This window comes from Tripterygium wilfordii, chromosome 20, assembly GCF_013401445.1.
Source record: "Tripterygium wilfordii isolate XIE 37 chromosome 20, ASM1340144v1, whole genome shotgun sequence".
In the NCBI taxonomy this organism is placed as follows: Eukaryota; Viridiplantae; Streptophyta; class Magnoliopsida; order Celastrales; family Celastraceae; genus Tripterygium; species Tripterygium wilfordii.
This window is the reverse complement of record NC_052251.1, coordinates 2,836,774-2,863,907: the sequence shown is the minus strand read 5'-3', so window position 1 is coordinate 2,863,907 and position 27,134 is coordinate 2,836,774. Positions and strand designations below refer to the sequence as shown.

The following is a 27,134-nucleotide window of genomic DNA, read 5'->3' as shown; positions in this document are numbered from 1 at the left end:
ATTAACCTAATAGTTCAATTTTGTCAAGTAAATTTTTACAACACTAGTACTTTGATTTATAATTGTGATGTTTTATTCAAAATTAAGAAAGGGCTGCTTAATATATATAAAAAATATGTACCCTAATTTTGCCCAATGCCCTACGACAAACCAATTAAGTCGAGTTTTATCATTTGTTACAACAGCTAAGACCGTCCTTACATTCCTTAATCATCCCCTCTTAAATAATTTCATGCTAAAAATTGGCTATATGTTAAAACTAAAAGTACCCTGTATGCATCCTGCACCACCCATATGCGCATGCACGCAAAACAAATCTGAGAAATTGTTGAGAAATCATTGCAAAAGTCATGCGCGGAATATATTCATCATTCCTAACTTATGCTATATTTAAACAAAAAACTGACTGCCAAGAAAAAAAAAAACTGTATATCCAACTGTAAAGAACCCTATGCAATGCAACCTCTGTAGTTATACAGCAGAAATTGATCTGAAAATCGGCCAAGATGCAATGCGATGAAATCTATCCACCTTCACTCCATGAAGATGAAGCCAGTTGACAATGGCAGAAAGAGATTAATATAAGAACTGATATAGCTTAAGAGGCCTGGAAGCTGATGACCGTGAAGCAACTTGAGCAGCTGGATGATGGAAAATTTGCAAATTTGGTTGCTGGAATTGTTCTAAGATTTGCCATCACCAAGCTTTGAGGCAGATAGCTTTCTTAGCTTCCTGTCATGATTCAGCGTGGCACTGACACTCTCAACCACCAAAATGATCTGCCAAGGAAGTCAATGAACATTAGGAAGTAATGAGGCAAAGTAATTGGCAAGTCTATTAGCTAGGTCAATAGTGACTCATTGGCATGCCCCAAATTTGCCAAGAAGGAAAATCTTTTCAGCAACGTAAAAGTTTAGCCAAAAGTAGGCCAAGTAGCTAGACTAGATTTATATGCCATCACTACTAACCTGCTAAAAAGGGTGGGCCAATTGGACCACATAATGATATTCTTACCCTATTAATAAAGGTTTAGGCTTTAGACAATAAACCATAACCCTTCAATCGTCAATATTTTTTCATTGCTGGTCAGAAATCGGTTGACATTTAAGCCTAGGTTGATGGACAGTGTAATGTAGCAAATTGACAAATACCAATAGTAGTTCAAAAATGATTTATTGTCAACTATGCTTGTTATGGGCGAAAAGAATATCAAATTATGATGGTGAGAACATGTTAACAGCACTAGCTTAGTTTGTTTCACTAAGATGCCCTAATAGCAGGATATTTCATAAAAAAATTTACAGGCTATGTGAGAGACGATATATCATAAATTTAAAAATAATTGGGTAGAAGCAAGAACCTGAAAGCATGCATAGGCCATTGCAGTTGCAAAGTAAAAGTTTGCATTGCCAGTGCCCTGCAAATTTTATTAATTAAGTCATGATCTAAAAGAAACAGTTATCCTTAGTCTAAATTAGACAAGCATCACTAAGGCATACCCTCCAAATCCAAAGATTGTGCATCGCGGGGCTGAGGAGGGAAACCCCAACATACCCACAGAAGAGGAAGAATGAGAACTGCATATCTGCATGACATGAAAGATAAAATTGAGACATCAAAGAAAGTCTAAGCCTCAAATCAGAGAACTATGCCCTTGGGAGAACCTACTAACCTGCTAATTGATCGACAAACAAGGCCAGCAAACCCAAGCAGAGAGCTGAATCTCCGACCTTATCAAATATGAACCAGAAGGGATAAATGGACAAGCAAGTCAGGTTTCAAATGCAAAATGCTGTTGACTATTGTAAAAACACAAAATTAAGTCGTGGGTTGCACCATGTTCATAAAACTCAATCTTTTTGATTGTCAATAATAACTTCATTGGCTTTGGCAACTTGTGGCTAAATACTATAAAGCTAATCATTTCCACTAAGAAAACGACTCAAAGAGCTATTACTACATGCTATCAACATCACCATCATCAATCTCCACCTCCCACCCCAACCCCATTTTCTCTCTCCTTTTCCAGATCATATGTATTTGATAATTTGAACAAGAAAAAAAATTCCTCATTAAAAAGGAGCGACATAAACAAAAAAGCGAGAGCTTACTGAGGGGTAAGACTTTAGCATTGAAGAGAGTGCAATGTACACAAAAGCCAGGAAGCAAGGTCGGTGGTTTAGCCGAATGGCTAAAGGAATTATCATAAATAGAATATTCATATGGAATACTATCAGGAAGAAATTTCTGAAAAAATCAAAAACTTCGGCAAAAAAGTACCTGCATTGCAAGAGGGAGGTAAATTCTAGGTAACAGTTAAAACATAGGATTAAAAATTGTAATTAAGATAACACATAACTAACCATAAAACACCAATATTTGGAGACAGATCCTCCACCGTGAGCATGAAACCATATGTTCTGCGCAAAACAGCCAGGCTTATGAGAATGATTAAGACATTTCACATAATTACACAACACAAGCTAAAAGTAACCATTAAACAAAAAGACAGCATGGGGGAAATTTTTTTCCTAACAATTAAAGGCATAAATTTCAATGAACAACATGATAGTTATTGAAACCAATTAATAAGCCAAAACGAACAGAACAAAGCCGTATATGAGATCACAATCATATTCCATGCTTTTTGATCATACAAGTAGTCAAAATAACTTGCCTGGCATATCCTAAAGAAAGCAAAGAGAATGAGTTTTATTGAAGCCATTTTCAATAGAGCCTCATAAAGGCACGGACGACAACATAGGACTACATGATTGAGTTGCCTTGGTAAATTCTCTTTGAATCCATAAAATGTACACAAGTTGGTATGGTATATAAATTCTACATTTACTGCACCAACCAACCATCAAGAATGCATTTTCTTTTTCTTTTTGTATGTGTGAAACAAAATTGACAAGTAGAACATCATCACACAACTTTCGAAATATTGGTGAGTCCTTAAGATGCTTCTTCACCAACAACATTAATTGGCCGACTATATTACACTCCATGCATGTTAACAATGATAATCATCATAAGCTTGTCATTCTGTTGTGCAAACAGATTGATATACCTAGCAGATGAGAAATTTTATTTGTAGCCGTAAATTATTTTCCTAATTGATTCAATCGTATCAATGATTAATAGTGGAACAGAGTTCTTGCAGAAATTTGTGCACTATATTGATACAGAAAGAGAACTGGAAACATGAATGCTTAAATGATACCTTTTAAACATCTCCAGCAAACCGCCATATGGTCTGACAAGTACACTACAGAGAAAAAGGACATAGACAGACCACAAAGAAGTCCAAAGCAAGAAATGGATGAGTGATCTCCATGAAAAAGCAATTGGTAGTTTTGATGGGCTCACTTCCATTCTCGGGCGATGGCTATCATTTGAGGAACTATCTCCAAATTTTTCACATCCCCGTTGCAGGAACAATTTCCTAGGGGGAGCGTCAGGCCCAGATCCCAATAAAAGAATCACCTGATAAATTAAAAGGTTATACTAAACACATGAATGTGGAATTTTTTTCAAAAAATATTCCCTAAACTTTCAGGTAGGAAATTAAAATATGCATATGAACACAACAAAACCAAGAAGGGGCATACTGGAATAATAAGAATTGCTGGATAAAGAGACAGATGTGTTGCCACGACCCATCCAAAAGCTGCCAGAGGAACCAGTCCTGTATTTCACCAGAAGAAAATTGTTATGCAAGCTATAAATAGACTATGAATGCTGCAATAAAATATATCACTGTGTCACCAGTTTCCTTGACCACCATCACTAAGGACAACTCATTTTTGAAGAACTAAAAGAAGGAAGAGAACGTCTGAGAGGAGTGACCAACTTCAGCCACCCATAAGCGCTATGCATCTGATGGAAGGCAGGATTGCAATTGCATATGGTCATAAAGACAAGGCATGCAATCAAGATAGGGTTGGACTCATTTCCAATGAGTTGGCATTCCTTGACATGCCAACATGAAGATATTGTTACGATGGCAGGCAACTAAAATTTGAAAAACTTGGTACACTACAAATTTTCCCCATCTTGGAATTATAACAGCACAAGACAGTAAGATAACACAATCACCCTGTTACAAAATAGGACTACCACACCATTGCCAATTCATAGAACTCCAGGTAAGTCTGTCTCTGTTGATTTTCATCTCTCTTACTATTCCATCCTCATAGCAGCCCTTCGCTCATTGGTAGGCAGAGGAAACACGCCCTCTTTTAAGTATATAAAGAATCCTTACAAAAGCTAACTCTTGAAAATGGCAACAACGAGGTGGCACTCGCAAGCAAGACAAGGAAAGGAAGAAAGTAAAAGCCTTATTGCAACACTTCTAATTAATAGGTAAAACATATTAACTGTTGGTATCCTTTATGAGTTTTTATACTTTTTCATTCTCTATAAATTCTATATGCATCATAGATTATAGATGCTCACAAGCCTATTTCTTCAAAACAACTTTAGCCAGCAAGCTCTTGGTGTTCCGGAAGCAACACACCAAACTAAACAGCACATATAAGCCATGCAAAAATAAGAAACAAGTACATGACAGAAATATCAAATATGTAAAGCAGCTGATTTCAACCACACAAACTTAACTTGCCAGGAACCCCTAGCCGTCACAAGCAACAAACTAATAAAATCGGCACAAAAATGTCAATGTAAATCAGAAAGACTCATCTTGAGGAGTCAATCAAAGCCATGCATGAACATTCTGGGTAAACAAGCTAAAGTCTTGGTTAGCAGTCAGCAGCCACTAACTTGTCATATAAAGTGCAAACACATAAAGGGAAAAATAATTTATCACAATGAAGATTTAAAAAGACGTAGAAGAAGTAGAGCATAGAGACTAGTATGATCAATATGATGAGATACACGTTTCACGAATTGTGGAGCATTCTAATGGAATTGGTATTCACTAAATAATCCAGAAAACCCACATGAGCAATAATGTGTTTACGTACTGAAAAAGTGAGCTTCTTACTTTTACATGCCCCAAATAGGGACAATATAATTGCCAGATTTTCAATTGGTGATGTGGACTGAGCGACACAAGCAACAATTGTCAATGGATTCCATAAGTACACAAGAGCAGCAACATCTCCAGAGGAGAGAAAATCTGGAAACAACATTAACACTGTAGATCATAAGCCCAAGAAGTAAGGGGAATAGGAGAAACAATTTCCATTTAAAGACAGCTACATTAAAGCCTGAGATAAAGGATAAACACAAAATCTTCCATACAAGTAGCAAATACTAGAAAATCTCTAGATAATAACACTGGAACAGTTATATCTTACAGCTGACACAACACCAGTCAAGCCCAGCCCATTAGGACTAGTTCTCTTCATGTAGCATTTTATATAGAGGAGAATAGAAATCATCCAGATATTGGCTGCATCAACAATATATGTCCATGGAACACTGCTCAAGTTACATAACCAAGAAAACCATTAATATTTATAGCTACATACAGATGATTTCACCCTTTGTTGGTTCACATGCACCCATCCCACCAATGCTGTTCAAAGCAGAATACATAATTTATGCAGGCAAGTAATAGACTTTCATAAATTTTTTTTTTCCATATATTACTTCATCAAACTTCAACTTTGGTCTAGTCAGAGCTTTAATCCATTTCTTCTTTTACCCCATTGCTTTGCATAAAATAACATACTTAAATTCGAGAAAGACTCAAAGAAAGCTAAAAATATTATTGAACAAGTCCGGTTCTGTCCATATACTCTTGCATAATAATATAAAAGACCAGATATCTTCACTTTGAGGAATATCCACCATGAAAGGCTTTGTACGGCCTCATTTAGGCTCTTGTCAACTGAAAAGTCATTCAATACATATATCATAGGCTAACTCAGACAAATTATGTCTTATAGCAATTTAAACTTCTGGTTATATCTAGTTTGTTTTACTTTTGTCATTTACAAGATACAACTGTTTCCATGTTGCATTAGATTACAGTAACTTTATCTCAAAGAACACAAAAAGAACCACTCTAGTAAAATAAACTAAATTGGAGCAAACTAGATCAACCACTATATCAACTTTGGCTATCATCTTCTTAACTTTCACACACTTTGCACCAATGCACAGCTAACTTTGCAATAGAGAACGTTAATAAGATTTATTTTGCACGTGTCTCCTCGTAGAAAAATAAATTGTACTTACCATCAAAATAAATAAATCTAGGCTAACTTTTCACACTGAAACTTAAACTAAGTATCTCAAGTATCAAACTTACCCGAACTTTTTGATGCTTGCAGAAGATTTAATGAATCCAAGCTCTGTCTATAGGCCATCTGAAGAATTTTCCCAGTAGCCCGAATAAGAATTGCACTGATAATATCTGCAAGCACCAAAAGCAAACTGTATCCAAAGAGGTGTCGCATCAACCACATGATTTAATAAATAATAGATGTTTGGTAAGAAAGAATAAAAAGAGGAAATTGTCAGGTAGACTTGAAAACCAATTTATTGAATGAAAACACAAAAATATCCAGTGCCTTGTTTTAATAGCCAAACAAGTACTGGTTTTTGGTCTTGATTCTATTTTTCTTTGCAGGCTAATGCATTGATATGATATAATTAACAATCATCACAGAGGTTGACAAAAAAATGGTGCACTTAGCCAACAAGCAATACAATTTAAATTAGTTCCAATGGGACATAAAATAATTCAGAGTTTAACAAACCAAATTTGCAAAATAAACAGATATCAAGCATTCTATATTTCTCAATGATTGGAATCCTAGTTCTATTGTAGTAACCACCATCTTATCTATCTATATATGCTTCAAATGAGTGACAACTACTACCAAAAAGCACGTAATTGCAATATAGAATCTATAACGTTAAAGTAATGATGTAGAAAATCTTGCATACTTAGTAAAACAATAACTTTACCTGCATAAAAGATGATCAGGCTGCCCTTCAATTCTACAAAATCCAACAAAACCCTCAATTAATCATCAAATTAAACAATTATCATGAATAAAATGTCATGATCATTTATACCATTCATTAAGAGATTCAATTCATAAAAACTAAGCACCGCAGTGCTTTGCAATCTCATGCATTTTGAGTTTTTGATGCAGGGTTTTATGAACTTTTACTCGAACTCAATTGAAATACAAGAACTCATAGCACGATTAGATGTCTGATCATACAATCTCATGCAATCGAGCTGTTAGATTGAGATGATGCAGTACCGCTTGACAGTGAGAGGACCAAGGACTGACAGCAACAGAGGTGAACCATGGTACATCGATCCTACAGAAACAGAACACAAACCTAAAAATTACTCAAAATAGAAAAGAAAACAGAAGAAGAAATCAGTCAATAACATCCAAAATACCTGCATACGGGGACATAGATTGCTGCTTCAACCAGTAACCTTCAGCCACTACAGTCAACAGACATACATTAGGAAAATTCAACAGAGAATCAGAGACTGGAAACTGGAAATTAAGCTTGTTAGATAAATATACAGTATTAGATACATACGGCGACGAAGGCTGGTGAGAGGAGTCGAGACTTCGGGGCGAGTGGATAGATTGAGCTTCTTTGGGAAATAAATCAAAATGAGCCTCAAAATCACTGATGCTATCATCCATGCCCAAAACTTTCTGCTCTTCGCCATGCATGCCCTGTGAATCTGTGATCTATAGCCAATTCTTTGATTTAGAAAAACATATACTAGTGTTCACATGGCTCGATATCTTCAATTCCTTCCAACTGTACAGCAAGTCCAATCCCCATAGCCTTAACACCTCTCTCTCTTGATTGAATTAATTAAAAAATTTTGAGAATTCATAAAAAATATAAAAAACCTGTAAAATACTAGAAAAATCAGGAAAAAAAACTACAAATCAAAATCCATTCAAATAAACACAATATTACCCAATCTCAATCTCAAATTAACAAACATCCTAATAAGAAAGTCCAATATAACCATCTAAAGTCCAAGTCCAACATAACCTCAAATTAACAAAAATCTCACAATCCAAGTCCACCCTAATCATTTCCAAACTAACAAACTAAATTCCATAGAATTCAAACATCCCTAGTAAGAATAAACACTTCATTACCTAAATACAACCTTAAGCCCATTGTCAAGGCTAGACTACCAGAATATCATCAATACAACCTTAAGCCCATTGCCAAACCTAGACTACCGGCAGCAAATTATATTTATTTCAGTCTAATTAAATTACTAATTAGCAGTAAAATAACAATCTAATAACACTATAAGTCTGTAACAGTTTAATTAATATCAAAATAACATTCTAATCAAGTAATGACTAATTATAATTTATTAATAGCTTACCAGGTTTGCACTTTGCACTTTTGCAGCACAGAATTACAGAAGAGAGCGATGAGGGCGTGAGGCAGCAGAGTCGCCGGTCGCGAGGTGAGGGCTAGCAAAATCGCGAGGTGGGCACTGAGCAGCAGAGATGGTGAGTTGGTGGTGTTGTATTGTAATTGTTGACTGGTGAAGCGGTGGTGAGTTGGTGACTGGTGAGTGGTGGCTTGAGGGAGAATGGGGTAGAAGCTAAATGCCTAAATTAGGATTCTAGGTTTTCACGTTTTGTATTGTATGTTTGATTTTACTTTTTTTTAGTTTTGAGATAATCATAACGGTTGTCCAGTATGCTGACCGGTATACCGGTGTTTGGGGCGTAAAAAAATCAGTTCTACGTCGAACAACAACCAGTGTTTAGGAAATATTAATACGTTCGGATCCTAATCCGGTTTGAATTTCAGATTGACTTAATTAATCAAACACGTATTAGTTTAAATTCGGATAAGTAAACTAAACAATAACATTGATAAGTAAACCTAATAAGATTTATATGTTAGGACTTAAACCAAGTTTTAAATCGAATAAAAATGTTGTATTTGGATCTGAATTTCGAATATATAACTTATGTCCAAACATAGTTTAATCCGAATCGAACAAATTCGATCATTCGAATCGGACAGTATTTTATCACCCCTAGCCGACGGTCCAACCTGATATTTGATTGGATTGGTAGTTCATTGATATTTTATTAAATCATACCAGTGGCTCCTTCGATTTCCGGTTGAACTAAACGATCCACACGGTTTTTTTAAACAAAAAAGGCATGTAGCCCATTAGTTTGGTAGCTTATGGGAACCCAACATGTTGATTTCATTAATTTAATTAATTGAATAGTTTTATTTTACTCTTTTGTCCCAAAATTCATTGTCCAAAATTTATTATTTTAATATAGATTTTATTGTTTTTTAAAGTACATGTAGAATTTATTGTTTTAATTCTGAATTCATTTGTTTTTGAAATTCCATTGAAAAAAATAATAGAATTAAGAAATTCCATTGAAAAAAATAATGTACCTTGTTAGAAAGAGTTTTATGTACTGACTCTGAATATGTAATTTTTTTAAAAAAATTTAACATGTATTTTGAGATTAAAACGTTTTAAAATTTTATTTAAGAAACTTAGCCTCTCATGGTTATCATTATATGGTTACCTAGCACTACCATTTTTTAAAACGTTGGTGAAATGTTCGAGGGATCGACTTTGGTCGGTTTAGTTCGCTGTCTGAACCAATCACCTGAACAAAATATATTAATATATTTTAAACAAAATAAAATCAAATGGGAATAAACTTAAAGATGATAGAATTCTACTTTCGATAGACTAACTGTAGCCATCGCGGGTGGACATGACTCGACAATCTACCTACACATCACGGATGCACAATGTTTTCTTCGATCAACAGGTACTTATCACGGAAAATTAGTAGCTTTTAATCGTGATTGTATTCCACCTATATGGTAGCCCGAGTGCCTATAATGGACTCCATTTCTTTTACTCACGAGCTGAATATATGAATATATATATATCCGGTCTCTTGACATTTTCAAAAAAAATGAAAAATAAAAACATGATCGAGCCCATAAATAATGATATCTTCTCACACTCGAGTCACTAGTTTGAGTGATAAGGTTGATGAGTATCACTCTAGTTATCAGAGTTCGAATCCCCCTCCCATGTTTCAAAAAGAAAAATAATCTTATCTTTTCATCAACAATTTTACAACACTGATATAGTCCATAAATAAATGAATATCAAAATTTATGCTCATATAATCTAGAAATTAATTGATTTGTTTGATTTTTTCTTTCCTTTTATCATTTGAGTAATTATGTCATTAATTGCTTACCCATACATGTATTAGTTTTTAATATCTACATTCATTTATATTCTAATTAATTACATATATGGAAGAATTAATAATTAATTTTTAAAAAAAAACTCCTTGCAAACTTCCCTATAAATATGCACCACCTCTTCCATTGAACCCTCATCACCTTCACTCTCAATTCATCTATCACTATAATCTCCATGGCTAAGCTTTCTCCAAATGTGTTCTTTCTTGTCTTCGTTATTCTCTTGTCAGGTTCATGCTTACATAAACCTTAATTATTTTTATAATCAAGTTTTATTGTTCTAATTTCATGCTAATTAAATAATTCGTTTTTCTTTCTTTCTTTCTAGTTGGGCTGATGACATGCGAAGCCCAGTCATGCACCGCGAGGTACCCACGAGGAAAATGTCGTGAGGATGAGTGTGCCCGTTGGTGTAGTCCTTTGAAATCCAGATGTCTTTATCAGCTTCCTCCAAGACCAGCGACTTGGTGTCTTTGCATTGGGCCTTGTGATTAATTTGCTTCGTTGGATGTATTGGCAAGGGCATATATGAATAAATTTTACAATAATCATTCCTGCAAAAAAAAATTTTACAATAGTTTTACTGTTTGTTAATTATGTCAATTTCTGTCAAAATGAAGTTGTACAACCACCTCTACTTCGACCATACCCCGTACATGCTAACATGCCTACACTTGACGTAATTTGACATCGTTAGTTTACTTGGTCAATGCCCCTTATAACTTACATCCCATCAATCTCCTCGTAATCACCTCGAGACACATACCATTTATGACAAGAGATTCGAAATAGCTAATCTCTTTTTTGAAAAAAACCAAATTCAATGAATTTACTGAGACACATGCCTAAAATATACTGAACCCAATCAATTCTCAAGATATTTATCTTGGTCGTTACGGACCACATTCCACTACAAAAGGAGCTTTCTACATCAGGTTAAAAAAAGGTTATCTTTACGCTAAATACTACACTTTATTTGAGAGAAAACACATGATTGGATTGACCGTTGGAGTTTTCTTGACCGACGTCCCTCCGGTCAAGGAAGATAGTACTGGTCACAAACCCTAATACCTCAAATTCCCCTCTAATGTTGATTACTACTGGTGATCAATCATCACCAATCAAGAAATCCTATTATAGGTGTTCTCACGCCGGTTACAATAATTGTCTTTCCTATGTTAACCACGACCCCAAATCGCATTGTCCATGTTGCCAGACAACGATGTCCTCTCCGTTAAGCCTTGTTTGTCCGAAGAATGATGGGCCTCCTCGTCTTCTTCAATGGAGGGTGGTTTTGTGAAGGGGTGTGTGCCTTGCATGATAATGGATGATTTGGTGGTGAAGCCAATGTCTACTATTTCTAGCATAACTCTGTTTAACCGGTTGAATCTCAAAGAAATTACTAATGAGTGCTCTTAAAGACAGTCAATCTCACCATCAATGAGGTAATTAAACAAGTACTATTTGTAGCATCCAGCATGTCAAACATTGGCAATTGTACTAATTTAAAATGACCTTGTCGATTGTTTTTTAACCGATAACAATATCATATAGGCTTGTCTCTTGCACATTCAATATGGGTCTAAATGCGAGTCACCAGGGCTGCATGCACATAAGTTTCCCACTTGACGAGTTGATTGGTTTTTCTGTGATTGTTTGCATCACAAGAAGTCGCTGAAGGCTTCTCTGCAGACTAAGATTGTGCTAACAAGTGTTTTCTTTGAAGAAAAGATTGTGGTAGAAGAGGAGAAGTCATCATTAGAGTCAGTTGAGTGACGCCATTATATTTTGTAAAACTTTACATAGCCAATTAATGCAAGGTTGGGAATTTTGTCAATCTTCATTTCTCTTGGCTGCAGTGCAGTCTGTTTGTGTTTTTGTTGGAAAATGTTTTGGTTTTGAGGGAGTTGGAATGTCTCAATCGATTAGGGTGGTTTGAATCCTTCTTCGCATGTATCGTTTTGGGATGAATTTGAATAGAATATATAGAGTGTGTTTGTATTTCTGTTTACATCCTTTTCCACTTATTGTTACAGTTGTTGCAAATGTAATGTAGATGGACATTTCTCAGTGATCAGGGCAATGTCCTCTTAATAGGCAAAATGTCCATCTTTGGTTGTTGCGTTGGCTTGCAAGAAAAGAAAACAAGGGAATGTCCTCTTCATAGGCAAAAAAAAAAAAATGCTTTAAGAATAAATACAAATGGTGTAAATTTGTCGTGGTCAACAAAATATATTGAGATGTGTTTTGCTGATATGACTAGGTATTTTATTGATGTGGTTGGGCCAACAGAATGTATTGATACAATGATTTAAATTTGATGACTTGATTTTTGATGTAATAGAGGTGAGACCCATTATTGAGTTTTGGTGTAGTTGTAAGTGTCATATAAGAGCATCCACATTAGATTACTTAAACATGTGTATGTCTGTAAAATAGAAAACTACTGTAGAGAATTTATCAAAATTTAGCTCTGCATCAGATTACCTAGAGGTTCCATATTTTATAGAACATGAACAGTGTTTCCCTACATCTAGGGAACTATTATTCACTCACCTAAACATAAAATAATACAATTTATTACTTTATTCTCTCCTCTCTCTTTTCTCTTTTCTCTTTTCTCTCTCCTCATTTTTTTCTCTCCCTCCCCTCTTTTCTCTCTCCTCTCTTTCTCTCTCCTCACTCTTCTCTCTCCTCACTCTTCTCTCTCTCCTCTCTTTCTCTCTCTCTCCTTACTTTTCTCTTTCTCTCTCCTCACTCCTCTATTGTCAAAAAAAAATTAATCTTCTCCAATTTTTAATAACATTAATTTATTATTTTAAATAAAAATAATTGATTTATATCAAATATAATTAATCTATTGTTTTAAATGAATCCATGCCCTTTCAAATAACAACCATTGTGATTGCTCTAAATGGAGCTCATGTGTTGGAGCCAAAATGAAAACCACCCATATTCCCTTCCCCATGTTATTCCCAACAAAGTTACATTATCGTGTGCACACATTTTTATCCATGCCCGATCAAAATCACACCCACACCATTGCTAATGCTTATGTTTCCTTCCCCATGTTATTCCCAACAAAGTTACATTATCGTGTGCACACATTTTTATCCATGCCCGATCAAAATCACACCCACACCATTGCTAGTGCTTATGTTTCCATGTAGGGGCAATTATTCATGAGTTCAGCATCTATTTGGCTATTTCAAAACAATAGCTAAATTTACAAAAATATATGTGTACATAAAAAAAATCCAATTTCCACAGCCGGGATTCGAACCCAGATTAATCAACAATGATTTCCAAGCGTGTGCTACTGTGGATCTTAATGGTCACATGTTCGAAAAAGTATTATATAAAGATAAAAATAAATTGGGCCGTTTTAAAAGCCCATTAGTCTATAGCTTTATCCAACATGTGGGTCTCAATTGTTGCCATGTATTTAGGAAATGCAGGGAAACTTCTGGGGTCTATTTGATAAGGAATTCCCAGAAAGTGCGATTGAAAATTGAGAGTTCTATTGAGACTAGTTGTATATAATTCCATCACCCTACGAGAATGGGAGAGACTCTTAACTTTTTGCTCCAATTTCAACTTCAATTCTCCCTAAAAAATTATGTTAAGGCTCCATTTCGTAGATCGGTTGAATTGATTTTCAATGTTAACGGAAAAGCTGTGAAACGAAAAACTGAGTTTAAAACTGTGAAATATGCTATGAGGCGTTTGGCGAATTAAAGGTTGACGCTAGCAGATAAGCTGTTGAATAAAAGATTATCTTAAACTTTGGATAATGCTTGGGATCCCCAACAAGTGACCCCAAAAGACTTTCATTAAATATGGAGTGTTGGATGTAAAATGGGCCATACATATGTGTTTTTAATCAATAGCTATTTTGATGTCACATAGATTTGGGAGACTTTTGGGGGTCTCTAACATTATCCTTATATTATCATATCCAAGGCAACATTCATATCCACAAGAAGGATGGATTCAGCTAGGTGTTATCTCGGTGACAAGGTGTATGTTAGTCATATTCTCCTATTAGAGTTCAATTTTTGTCTGAAACATGAGTTCACACATGAATTTTTCATGAGTTTGCCTTTCCTAACAAACGTAGTTTGTGGGCCATTAAATTTTTAGGAACTCTGAAACATATTGTTCTTGTCTTGCCTATCTCTGGCAACAGTATGGGCTTACATGTTTGGGTCTTAGTCTCACTATTTTGTAAAGTAATTATTGGTTTGATTTTTGAAAATAGTGTATGAAAAATTTTATTTACATCACAAAAACTTTTAAGTTTACATCAGTTTTGAAAATTTTTTTTATTTACATTCATATCCTTATATGAAATACCTAATATCTCCTTCAAGACGAAGCTATGTAGGGACCAAGGGGGCATGTGCCTCTGGACTTTGAGAAAAATTACTATATATATATATATGTGTGTGTAAGTTAACAATATTATTAAATAATGGCAATTGGTGTATTGGTTATTGGCGTGATTAGTTTGATTGCCACCCAAGTTTAATTCTCATGGGCAGCATGCCTAATTTCTCCTTCTCATTTTTTCATTTTCCTATTTTCTCCCTTCATTTTTCTCAGTTTGCCTATTTTAGCCTTTTAGACAAACTCTCTCTCAAATTCCTCTTCATTTTCTCTCAAATCTCAGTTCCTTATTCAATAATTGAATAAAATCTAAAAGACTAAATCTAATCATTTTTGTCGTCTTTTAGATCTGATCGTATTTGTTTATTTCATTCAATTTCCGTTTTTTGTAGCATTTTATTCATGTCCTTCGCATCATGAATTGAAAGTTGTTGGCCACATATTCAGTTGAAAAAATAGAGCTAATTATAGTTAAATTGTAGCTACTTACTTTACTATTTCGTAGTCATTAATTAGAACTAATGATTGTAATAGATATTTTTTTTATTTTTATTGTTATTTGTCAATTTTTAAGAATATAAAATTACATATAAAAGTAGTTTTACAAAGATTTTGGGGGAGTTGCCCCCATACCCCCAACAATGTCCCTCCTCGTTGGAAATCCTGGCTACGTCCCTGATCCCCTTAACATGAAGAAATTCAAGAATTTTCCATCTTTATAATCCTCCAGGCAAATGGGATAGGTTTCCCGACAATGGTACATATTCAGATGATCAGAGTTGAATGTTCTACATGGAAAAGCCTAAAATAGTTTCGTATCTATGCATTTTGCAGGTGATGCAGAGAAATTATGCCAATATAGTCAGTGTCTAGGGACAATAAAGACTACCACCAGTAAAGAAAATAGGAGAAGAACAGATAGAAACGATATTGGCTGTAGAGTCCAGGCAGCTTCACTGTACGATGGCTCCCCAACATCTGTACCTGGCCTCACCACCCTCTTCCTTTATAAAAATAACACTTCCTTTGTCTCTCGATCCCTTTCAACTGTCATTTAATTTCGATGCCCATGTTTTTACAAATAGTAGACAATTGATTTAGCATACAATTATACAGATTACAGTTATGCTCTGCAATTTTTTTCTACTGCCAAATAAAAATAGAACTGAATTTTGTGAAGTATTGAAAATGGTGATTTGAAAGGAAAAGAAAGGAAAAAAAAATGGATTCGTGGGGCCCACACAATGAAAACTTCAATTTTCCACACAATCAGCAACATGGATCCGAAATTGATGTTTGTAGGTTTGATCTTTGGACTTGCTAGGTTGTTGGTTTGTATGAATGTGTAAACTTTTCACTTTCTAAACTCAAAATTTTAAGCTAAAGGTATTTTAGGTTAATCATTATTAATTTGGTGTAAACTTATAATAAATTGGTGTAAACTTATAAAGTGAAAGTTTGTCGTGCAGACTTAACAATTTTTGGTGTGTAAATAAAATTGACCATATTGTATATATACAGTTTGAGGTATTTCTATTGGAGTTTAATACTTGTTATTTTGTATATTTATTTGGATTGATGGCTTTTTTTTTGAAATACCATTGAGAAATTTGATTTCATTGAAATCGAACATTGGACACACGGATGGCTAACCCAGTCGATTGCCAACCGAGCCACTGCTCGTTGGTATTTGGATTGATGGCTTGATATAATTGGTAACCGTATTATTAGAGTATTATAAGATAACTGTTTTATTTAATAAATTTCAACGAGAATATTCTGAACTTACAGAAATATATATCATTGATTTCTTATTTTCCAATGTACCCACCAGGACCCCCATATAACATTAAATGACGATAAGTAGGATTATAGAAGCCCACATCTATAGCTTGATATTGTTCGATGTCAGCATAGGTTGATTTCTCTGTAGCATCAATAATTTGATAAGTTTCATTTACAGTAACAATCCGTCTGCAAAAAGCATCCTTAAACAAGTTTACTTCTAACTTAAACCCAGTACCCATTGGTGGACTTGGAGCTAAGTGAGGACCATATACTTTTCCTCCCCATTCTATAGAGGTAGCTAAGTCTGTCAACCCAGTAAAAATATGTTTCGGCCAAAATCCAACTTTAGTTTGTTCTGGGTCAAGCTCAAGCCACCAATTTCCACTTGGTGAATCCTATGGTGAAAAATGAGTTAGAATTTAATAGAAAGGAAATATATGTATATGTATATGTTATATTATTTACCCGATAAATTAGAACTGTTTGACCATATAATATTTTCCCCCTTTGAGAAATTGGATCGAGAATCTGATCGATAGGAACATCCGTTCGAACAATTACAAATCCAGGGCAATGTGTATTGAAACAGCGTGATGTACCTGCCTATAGATCAAACCAAAAACAAGGAAAGGACAAGTAAAATTTATAACAAACCAAAGAGTGTTTAATATATATATATATATTGATGTGAGAGTGAAAATGTTCTATTAAGGCCAATAACATATTACTTACATTTGTGTAAATAAAAAGTCTAACACGATCATCTTTATATAGAGTAGGATTCACCTAAAGTAACGATGGAAGAATAAATTAGTAAAACCGACATTTTTGATAGACTTCTCTGCAATTTATCAATAACTTTAAAGTGATTTTTAATACTAGATGGAATTGAGGTAAGAAATCAATCACCATGTAAAGATAATAAAATATTTACCGTCCATCCAACTTCCATGCTATCTCGACCATTTATAATCTTTAGTTGAGAAGAGCTGTATTGAGAGCCAGTGACTGGTCGTGGATTATATGTGGCTGTTTCCATTCCACCTCCATTAAATTTCTTTCCGGTACCATAATTTGTGTGTAATATAGCATACTACAACATAAAAGACATATATTTTAGGAACAAATAAGAGGTAATGAGATATACATATACTTAATTTAAGTTGAAAATAAAATCTCTTAATTTTTAGATGGTTAATGCACGATCCATTAGATAGAGATATAAATTCACTCACATGTGTGCCCGGTTCTTGTTGTGTGAGAGGTTTATATTGTTTATCATATATTTTTGAAGCCAATTTAGCATTGATGAGATCTTCTTCTGTTGTTTTCTTGATAGGAACAGTACCAACTGGACATCCTTCACCGTCAGCCCACAAACTTTTTGATCGATTAGTTGTTGAGGAATTTTTGCATGTCCTCCCCTCTGGATATGAGCTTGGTCTCATCTACAACAATATTAATTCTAATTCAAGATATATATTAAAATTTGAATTCATTTCATCAATAAAACGATAATAAAAAAAAAACACACCTCAGGATGAAAATTATGATTCTTTAAGGTTGGATGATCGAATGCTGGTTGTTTTTATAAAAGTCCACACAATCATATTTTTCTCCATATATTGTCTGCAATAAATTACATCTTGATAAAACTCAAACAACTTACTTAGTCATAGATGTATTTCATATTCTAGGACATATATATATATACACACACACACACTATTTATAGTCGAATCCTAAAAAAATATTTGCACCTCAATAGTTGTAACATGCTCCTGCAATTCAAAATCGTCTTCTTTTGATAATTTGTATGCTCCAATTCCAATATAAAGCTTAGAAAACCAGCACACAAACAATAACAATATTGTAACCCTCACGGCCATCATATTGCCCTTTACATGCAAAAATTAAGAGGAAAAAGAGGGAGAATTGATCACATATTTTGAATCAATAATCACACATAATGAAACAAGTAGACTGAAAATTACATTATCATTGGGTACATAGATGAAAGTTTCTTACCTGCCTAAGAAATCAAATATTGTGATGACTAATAAACTCATGAAAACTGTGTATTTTATACATAAATTCTTAATTTCATTTTAGGAAAATTATTTAGTTAGTCAACTAAGACAATTGGGTAAAATCGTACGTTATTCTTTTGGATTTTTTTCTTCTAAGAATGACAATTAAAATATGTACAAAATATTTCTTAATTTATATATACATACATATATATATATCGAGAATAATTATATTTTTGGTAATTTAATTATTTCAGACAGCAAGAAAATTTTATTACTTAATTTACTTATATCAACAATATTTATATTTTTGGTAATATAATTATTTCAGATTGCAAAAAAATTATATTAAAAAGGAAATAAGTAATTAAATTAGGTGCTGATTTTTTTTTGACAAAGTACTCAAAACACTCAATATGCTAAATAATTAATATTTCTTTTTTCGATAATACTTGAGACCCCTAAAAAGTGACCCAAAAGACCCCTAATTAATGTGGAGTGTTGGATACGAAGTGGGTCTTATATGTGTGTTTTTAGATTTAGATTTGGTGGTCTTTTTGGATGTCATATTTTAAGGGTCTATAGCATTATCTTTTTTTTATTTAAAGGAAGAATCAAAACTCAAAAGTAAAAAAAATCCTTCAATCAGTTAAAAACACCAATTATGCTTGATAGTTTGTTGAATATTTTTCTATGATTTAACGATAGAACCAAAATCCTCATATAGTCTTAAATTTTTTTTTTATGAAGCTAATTTTTCTAGGAAGTTCAATATTAAAAAATGTTCAAAAATGTTTTGACATAGTTTTGTAATTTAATGATTGTGGATAGCAAGAAATATCAATTCAGCTAGAGAATCACTTGAAATAGAAAATGATATTACCAAAATATCCTCACCAATTAAAAATAGCCACGTGACATGCTCATGCATACTAGGTTCAAAAAGATCAAGTACCTCGATGCCAATTGAAATACTCACCTCAACACCGATGGAGAAAGAATTCACACCCCACCACCAGGACGAGTCAATACCGACTGACGAACCTTTCACTGTCCAACCTAGGTAGGTTTACCTCACCTGACTGAGGTGGTTCTGTCCATCCGGTCAAGGTAGATTTACCTTACCGGCCCGATCAAGGTGGTTCTGTCCATCCGACAGAGGTAGGTTTACCTCACCTTACTAAGGTTGTTCAGTCCATCTGACTGAGGTAAAATGAACTTAACCAATCGAGATATGTATGTACAGATTCAACAGCTAAGAATTCCAATAGGAATCCAACTCGAGTCCTGGCAAAGTTTGACTCCCTTTGACAAGGGTAAAGGATGGAATAAACCCTCCGAAAGTCAATAAGAGAAGAGTCCTACTCCTACTACAACATGGACACTTCAACTCATATAAAAGGGGACCTTCGCCACCAGGTAAATGTTCTAACTCCTGCACTTTAAATTACTTACGGAGCAAGAGGCATAGCTCCGAACAACGAGTCATCCTCCCTAGCTCAGTTCAACACTGACTTGAACGTATGAAGGTCCCCAGAGCATACCCTTGGGGTCCTACTGTAGCATACGCTTACTCCCTGTAGGAAGGAAGGGAAGGAAATACCCACCAATAAAGTGGAATTCAGCTATTACAACTCGGTCTGAACTGACTGATTCATATATAGATCAGTTCTATTTACGACATCATTAGAAAACAATCACTATAATTTTTGAATATTTCCAATAAATATAACATATAGAATATTATGTAACTCCCCGTCCCAACATGAGATTGTCAAAAAGGATCAAATTAACCTCAAGCCATAAAATGATCCATCCAAGTATGCAATTATTAAAAACGAAGACAAAAAATGTGTACTATCAATATATAAGACAAATGTAAATATACGTCTTTAAAGGAAAACGAACATGTAGAAGTGCAAATTAAACCTAACGCAACTATTCATATTTCATAACACCAGGTTTCAAGTATCCGAGCTCTCGTGATCACGCCGCAGGCTGATAATCACCCTAATCTATCTCACCTATAAAAAATGGGAAAATAAAAGGAGGGATGAGCAAAAAAACTCAATAAGAGTAAGTAACCGATAATAGCTTGGACATCTATAGGACAGATAACCAAGTGAACAAACTATGAAATATAACTAAAGTCAATAAATGAGCATAGCAGTTCTAACGAAAAGAGATGGCAAAAGCTAATAATACTCAATAATGACTATTGTTGGTTGTGGAAATCAATAATTAAGTTTAGCAGAAGTATTTTAAGAACGTCTTAGCAAAAGTACAAATCAAACTACAATCTTAGTATACCCCACGGCCAAGCCTAGTTTATTGTCTAGCACGTGTCTAAAAATTTATTTGATTATAAATAATATTTTAACATGTTAAAGAAACAAACAAGATCAAGTTTTAATTTTTGTAAATAATCCGAGCATGCTTCTAGGTTTATATCTATGCAAATTTAATTTAGATCATATGAGCATACAAAGCATGACATCAAGGGTGTTTAAAAAGTAACCAAGCTCTTCAATATCAAGGTCTTATACTTTCTTCTTTTCTTGAGTGTACGAACCACCACATGACCTTGACCAACTTGGAGTGGCTATGTCGTTTCCTTGGCATTCCCCTTAGAATATATGCAAAAAGTAAACAAAAGGTCGGTTAGATACTCCTTGTCGAGGTAAGTCCATTGGTGGTGTCCGTTTCCTCCAAAGGTGGTTGGATTGTGCTGATATGACGATTTCTCTCGCGGTGACCACGGACTTTTGATCATGATTTCCTGCAACTATAGTGAACGAAACTCATTGGGATTTGCTAGGTTTTGTTCCTCATCTCTTTGTGGTTATTTTGAGACCAGCTGCGTCAATAACGGTGATCAGATGACAAATATACCATTTAAATAGAGGTGAGCTCGGGTGAAGAGAGATGTGAGGAGAGAGAACAATAAAGCTGGAGAGTGATCAAGAAAACTGAAGAGAGAAGGAAAAAGTTAGAGATAGATGAGGAGAGAGAAGAATGTAGTCGGAGAGGGAAAAAATAGTAAAACAAAGTTCAGTAAAACCTAAAAAATATGAGTGGGATTGGTATATAAGAGAGGCAGGAAACTATATTGACTTTTAGAGTGTGTTTGGATTGAGGGATTTGGAGGGAAGGGGAGAGAATGGAAGGAATAATAATTTTTTCTCTATCATGTTTGAATATATAAGAAAAGAAAGGAAAGAAAATTAATTTAATTTACTAATTTATCCTTTCTTTTTATGTTAGAGTGTTATGTACAAGGGTAAAATAAGTATTTAATATATAAATAATTTAATAAGTCATCTCTTCCCTCCAAATGACTCCATTTTGGGAGAAAGAATTTAGACAAAAATCTAATGAAATCTTCTCTCCAATTTCTTCCAAATCACTCCCCTTAATTTTTGTAAACTATCCAAACAAGGGAATTGGAAGGAAGCTCCATTTCCATTCCCTTCTCTTCCCTTCAAATCCCTCAATCCAAACACATTCTTAGGATAATGGAAGATTGAAAAATAAGGTATCAATGAGATGAAATAAGATATCAATTGACATGTATCTGTAAATCCAAAGTGCCTTTTAAATAAAACAGTTATTTGAATGTTCGTACAAGATATCATTTTTTTTTTTGCAAATATTCTCGTTTTTATTCATCAAATTTTGTCTTCTTTGATCCTTAAACTTTAAAATATACTCTTTCGGGAACGACATCATATAAGTTTATCATTTAAATATTCGATATAGGCCTAAACTTAAGCCGTTAGGCTCGCAAGTACAAAAGTTTCCCACCTGCGATAGAGTAAATTGGGTCAAGGCCCAACAAACAAGGTAAGTTGGTGGGCCAAAACCCAGTAAGTTGTCACAAAGATATTGTTCTTAGTAGGAATCAAACTCAGGATCTCCCGAGTCCATACGACATGACTCCCAGAGAAATTCACCAACTAAGTTATCACCCAAATAATTATATACCCCTATGTCTTATACCCTAATTTCCTTGTAGTCAACTCCGATGTGGCAAACTGCCGACCTTGCTGAAAGTTGACTATTAATTATGTGGCGAAGAAAAACTTAAAAAACAAAAATGTGAAATTACATGTAGGCCAATAAAAGAAATTTGAAACTATTAATATTGATTGTCCATACACTCCTTCATTTCTCCTTAAAAATTATTAATATTGACTTTGTAAACTGATTGTTACTGTAAATGAAACTTATAAAACTGTTGATGGTACAAAAGATTTACCAATTTTATAAGCCCAGAACCTTCTTTATTTACCCAAACCAAAAAAAGAACAGAAAAAGTAATTATGTACCCCAATGAAATGTATGTAACCGAACAAAGGTTTCGACAAACTACATGCACTCGAGCTCAAAAAAAAAAAAAAATAATTGAATATTAAATTAAAATTTCAATCATTATAAATACATAGTTTAATACAATTGATATTATTACAATTTCAAACTTCTTTTTTGAAGTTCCTAAAAATCAGAAACTTCGAGCGCAACCTTTATATGAGGTCGGCGACATACAGGACATGTGCCTGACCTCCTTTGCCAACGCTCCACACACTCGTGGTGGAAGATATGACCACAAGAGAGGCGCACTACGTCCTCTCCCACTACAAAGGATCCTAGGCATATGGGACACTCGGAGGAGTCAATGTACATGCCAGTAGGATCAAAAGGAATGCGAAGTAGTGGCGAAACATGTCGTGCTAACTCTACCTCGGTGGCAGGGGCTGCATGTGCCGTGTGTGTCAAGCAACAATAAAAATAATACGCAAAAGCTATAAAATAAATGGTATTTCTTTCTTTCTTTTAAGAAGGACAATTAAAATATGTTCAAAAATGTTTTTTTGATATATTTCTTAATTTAAATATATCGAGATTAATACTTATATTTTTTTATTTATTTCTTTCTTTTAAAAAGGACAATTAAAATATGTTCAAAAATGTTCTTTTGATATATTTCTTGATTTAAATATATCGAGATTAATACTTATATTTTTGATTTATTTCTTTCTTTTAAGAAGGACAATTAAAATATGTTCAAAAATGTTTTTTTGATATATTTCTTAATTTAAATATATGGAGATTAATACTTATATTTTTGGTAATTTAATTATTACTGAAAAATTATAATAAAAAGAAGATAAGTAATCAAATTAGTTGCTTCTTTTTTTTTGACAAATAATTTACATTTATCGGGAATATTTATATTTTTGGTAATTTAATTATTACAAACTGCAACAAAATATATTACAAAGGAGATAAGTAATCAGGGTGCTTTTTTTTACAATAGTCAATACACCCATTATGCTAAATAATTAATCTTTCTTTTTTTACGATTTAATGATAGAATCATAAGTCAAAAGTAAAAATAACACCAATTATGCTTGATAGTTTTTTGAATATTTTTCTATGATTTAATGACAGAACCAAAATCCTCAAATCTATCTTAAATTTTTTTTCTTTTTTATGAAGAAAGTTTATTAGGAATTTAATTTAACACTGTTTAAAAATGTTTTGAAATATTTTTGTGATTTAATAATTATGGATAGCAAGAAAAATCAATTCAACTAGAAAATCATTTAAATTAATAGAAAACTATCACTGTAATTTTTGAATATTTCCAATAAATATAGCATATAGAATATTATTTAACTCCCCATCCCAATAAAAGCTCATCAAAAAGGACCAAATTAATCTCAAGCCACAAAATGATCACGCAATAATCCAAGTATGCAATTATTACAAACAAAAAACCAAAAAGGTTTACGATCAATATCTAAGACAAATATAAATATAAATGTTTAAAGGAAAATAAACATGCGGAAGTACAAATTAAATCCAACGTAACTACCCATAACACCAGGTTTCAAGTATCTGGGCTCTCGTATTGCACTGCAGGGTGTTGATAATCCTAATCTATCTCACATGAGAAATGGGAAAACGAAAGAAGGGATGAGCTAAAAAGCTCAGTAAAGGTAAGTATCCGATAATAGCTTAGATATATCTATAGGACATATAGTCAAGTGAACAAACTACGAAATACAACGAAAGCCAATAAATGAGCATAGCATTGCAGTTTTGAATGATCTAGGTCACACAAGAGTGGGGTTAAATTGTATCATCAAATTCCTATTAGGAATCCTCTAATAAAGAATCGTCACACAAAAAGACAAAACACACAATATGTGGTCTCTAACCTTGTATCCTTTTCAGATTCAAACTATTTGTGATTCTAGTTTATCCAAGTAAATTCAAGCACAACAAGGATAGTCAAGTGTAGACAACTATGTAGTACCACAAATTTAGATTCTATCAAGATGATGAACAAGTATTATATAACCAGTAGAATAATATATGTAACACAAGATAATGGTATACAGCCGTGTGGTTCAAGTATAGAGTGCTAAGAAAAACTTTTTGTAATGTTTTGAAATCAAGACAAAAATTTAAGGAATAAACTTAATCAAAACATGCAAAGCAATCAACAATATGCAAATACAGAAAGTAAAGCACACAATCAATTTTTATAGTGGTTCAGAGCACTCTCCTACGTCCACTCCCTAAGCACCCTGTTTAGGCTTTTAATCTATTAAGGAACACGATGGTCTTTCCGGAGTAAATCATCAAACTTAGAGGTTTTTCAACAAGTCACCTCCTAACTTTTACAAACATGGTTTTAAATCTAAACCACAAAATGTTTCGCAACTCACAAGGAAAATACTCACAAAGGGTTTGCAATGAAAAACAATGGTCCATTCAAGTATTTTGAGAATTCTCAAGATAGTAAGCTCATGGGTAGGATAGTGATACGAAGAGCTTTAAAGAAAATCAGTAGTGATGCTATTATTCTCACGAGTGTAGTGATTGGACCTCTATTTTGAGGTTTCAATGTCCTTTAATTAAGATATTATAGCATTTAGCTAATGTATTTTATTGTATTTTAGCTTAGTTTTACACTTACAAATGTTTCTTCTTGATTTTGTAGGAATCGAACCTAATTCGGACAACTTTGAAGACCTTTATTGGCATTTTTGCAGTGAGGTGTCGGGACACCTCTTTTGAAAAATGAAACAAAGCCTATGATGAAGATTTGATGAAGCTCAGGTGTCCGAACACATTAAAAAGCTCTTCGGACACCTCGTCGCGAACCAGCAGCTGCGACACATATTTTTGAACGGTTTTTCGGGTATTTCTTAATTGTAACCAATGGGGATTGATAATGTAAGGGTAATTAGGTATTTTCTATTGTAAAAAGAGGGAAAACCTAAGATTTGGGTTTCCACCTCATTCATTGCATTCTACAACATTGTGCCTCCTTATCTTTCTCTCTCTAGGTTTTGCTTAGTTCTTGTGATTTTGATTGTAAACATTGGTTTTTCTTCTATAAAATTGATGTTTATCTTCATTATGATGAGTGGCTAAGTCTCTTTTCTAGTTTATAGTCGCGAACGGTGGGTGCGAGGTTTCGATTGCTCAAAGTATGTATAAAGAGTCGTAGCTTCGATCTCTCTTTCGATTTTGTGATAGTTGTGTATTTGGGTGCATGAGAATAGCATGTTTATTGTGTTTTTGGATTGTATAGTCTAGGGATTCAATTTAATATGCTTGAATAGGAATTGTTAATGTCCAATGCATGATTTTCCCAATTGATTGAGTTTTTATTGCATAGCTATTAATTGTGTGTATTGATGATGAGATTTTGTGGAATTTTATGGAATATGTATGGTAGAGTTATGGTTAAATGGTCTTTGAGTGTGAAACTAGAGTGCTAGCAAAGCCGAGCCCTAAGGGGGAACATTAATCCATAAGAATAGGTGTCTACCCCTTTGCGTTCATTGTAGATCAAGAGGCCCGATGGTCTCCATGTAAGAATCGAAGTCTTCATGCCCAATTTCCTTTGCATATGCATAGTTAATAGTATCGCACAATGCATTCATGTATGGTTGTGCGTGTTTGCAATGATACATTTAGTATGAGAACTGAGTAGCCACCAAGACGGATTAGAGACTAGATTTTTAATTAATTGTTTTAAATCCAATTATTGCTTACTTTGGTTACGAATTACCTATGGTACCGAGTCATTCGACTCATTTCATTTACTTCTTTTTATTTGCCATTCATTGCGTTTATTAGTGTTAGCGAGTTGTTTGCATATCATTCACCACCAAATTTGCATTGCTTCCTTGCGGATATGATACTGGACTAACCGGTTTTATTATTTGCCGATACCCTATACTTGGGATAAATACACACTTTGGTGTAGGTCATGCAGAAATCAAGGACTCAAAGTATAGTAGCTTGTAGGAGAATGAGAATAAGAAAAAGAGAGAGACAAGGCTCAAGGCTCAAGCTTTTCAAAATTTGTTCTTGTTTTTGTTGATGCACACGTCTGCCTTGTTATATAAGAGAATAGACTTTGTCACAATCTTCAATCATCCCACATTTTTCTCTTTAAATTGTGGTATGATTTGAACCTGTTACAAATTCTAAAGGGTGGTTTAAATGATGTAAATAAAACTCTACCTTGAAAAATAAAACATAATGATACCTTGTCCAAACATTCAAATAAGGTGCAAAGCATAAGATAACCATTTTATTTAATAAATTTCAACGAGAACGTTCTAGATTTATAGATACAAATCA

At 33.8% G+C, this 27,134-nt stretch overlaps 3 protein-coding genes across 7 annotated transcripts; all 3 read right to left on the bottom strand.

Annotated features, from left to right (window-relative positions):
• Positions 1-362: 362 nt before the first annotated feature.
• On the bottom strand, positions 363-8,643 carry LOC119987381 (phosphatidylinositol glycan anchor biosynthesis class U protein-like). Of its 5 annotated transcripts, none has more exons than XM_038832271.1 (15): positions 8,369-8,643; positions 7,546-7,871; positions 7,397-7,444; positions 7,251-7,311; positions 6,946-6,978; positions 6,284-6,408; positions 5,009-5,143; positions 3,615-3,691; positions 3,227-3,489; positions 2,364-2,420; positions 2,112-2,280; positions 1,673-1,730; positions 1,500-1,585; positions 1,361-1,417; positions 363-779 (listed from the first exon to the last, which is right to left on the bottom strand). In XM_038832271.1, exons 2-15 carry the CDS (start codon positions 7,679-7,681, stop codon positions 684-686), a joined length of 1,401 nt encoding a protein of 466 aa, XP_038688199.1. In that variant the 5' UTR covers positions 7,682-7,871; positions 8,369-8,643; the 3' UTR covers positions 363-683. The 5 variants fall into 5 exon arrangements, with proteins under 5 accessions (XP_038688199.1, XP_038688200.1, XP_038688202.1 ...); XM_038832272.1 differs by having other exon boundaries at positions 7,546-7,819; XM_038832274.1 differs by having other exon boundaries at positions 7,546-7,776.
• Positions 8,644-16,457: 7,814 nt separating this feature from the next.
• On the bottom strand, positions 16,458-18,323 carry LOC119986838. The gene is made up of 6 exons (XM_038831533.1): positions 18,195-18,323; positions 17,670-17,882; positions 17,369-17,527; positions 17,167-17,220; positions 16,900-17,037; positions 16,458-16,829 (listed from the first exon to the last, which is right to left on the bottom strand). The coding sequence occupies exons 1-6, from the start codon at positions 18,321-18,323 to the stop codon at positions 16,458-16,460; spliced, it is 1,065 nt and encodes a 354-aa protein (XP_038687461.1).
• A 4,635-nt stretch (positions 18,324-22,958) lies between these two features.
• On the bottom strand, positions 22,959-25,520 carry LOC119986837 (uncharacterized RING finger protein P32A8.03c-like). Its single transcript, XM_038831532.1, has 3 exons — positions 25,453-25,520; positions 24,343-24,407; positions 22,959-23,218 (listed from the first exon to the last, which is right to left on the bottom strand). Exons 1-3 carry the CDS (start codon positions 25,518-25,520, stop codon positions 22,959-22,961), a joined length of 393 nt encoding a protein of 130 aa, XP_038687460.1.
• Between the last annotated feature and the right edge of the window lie 1,614 nt (positions 25,521-27,134).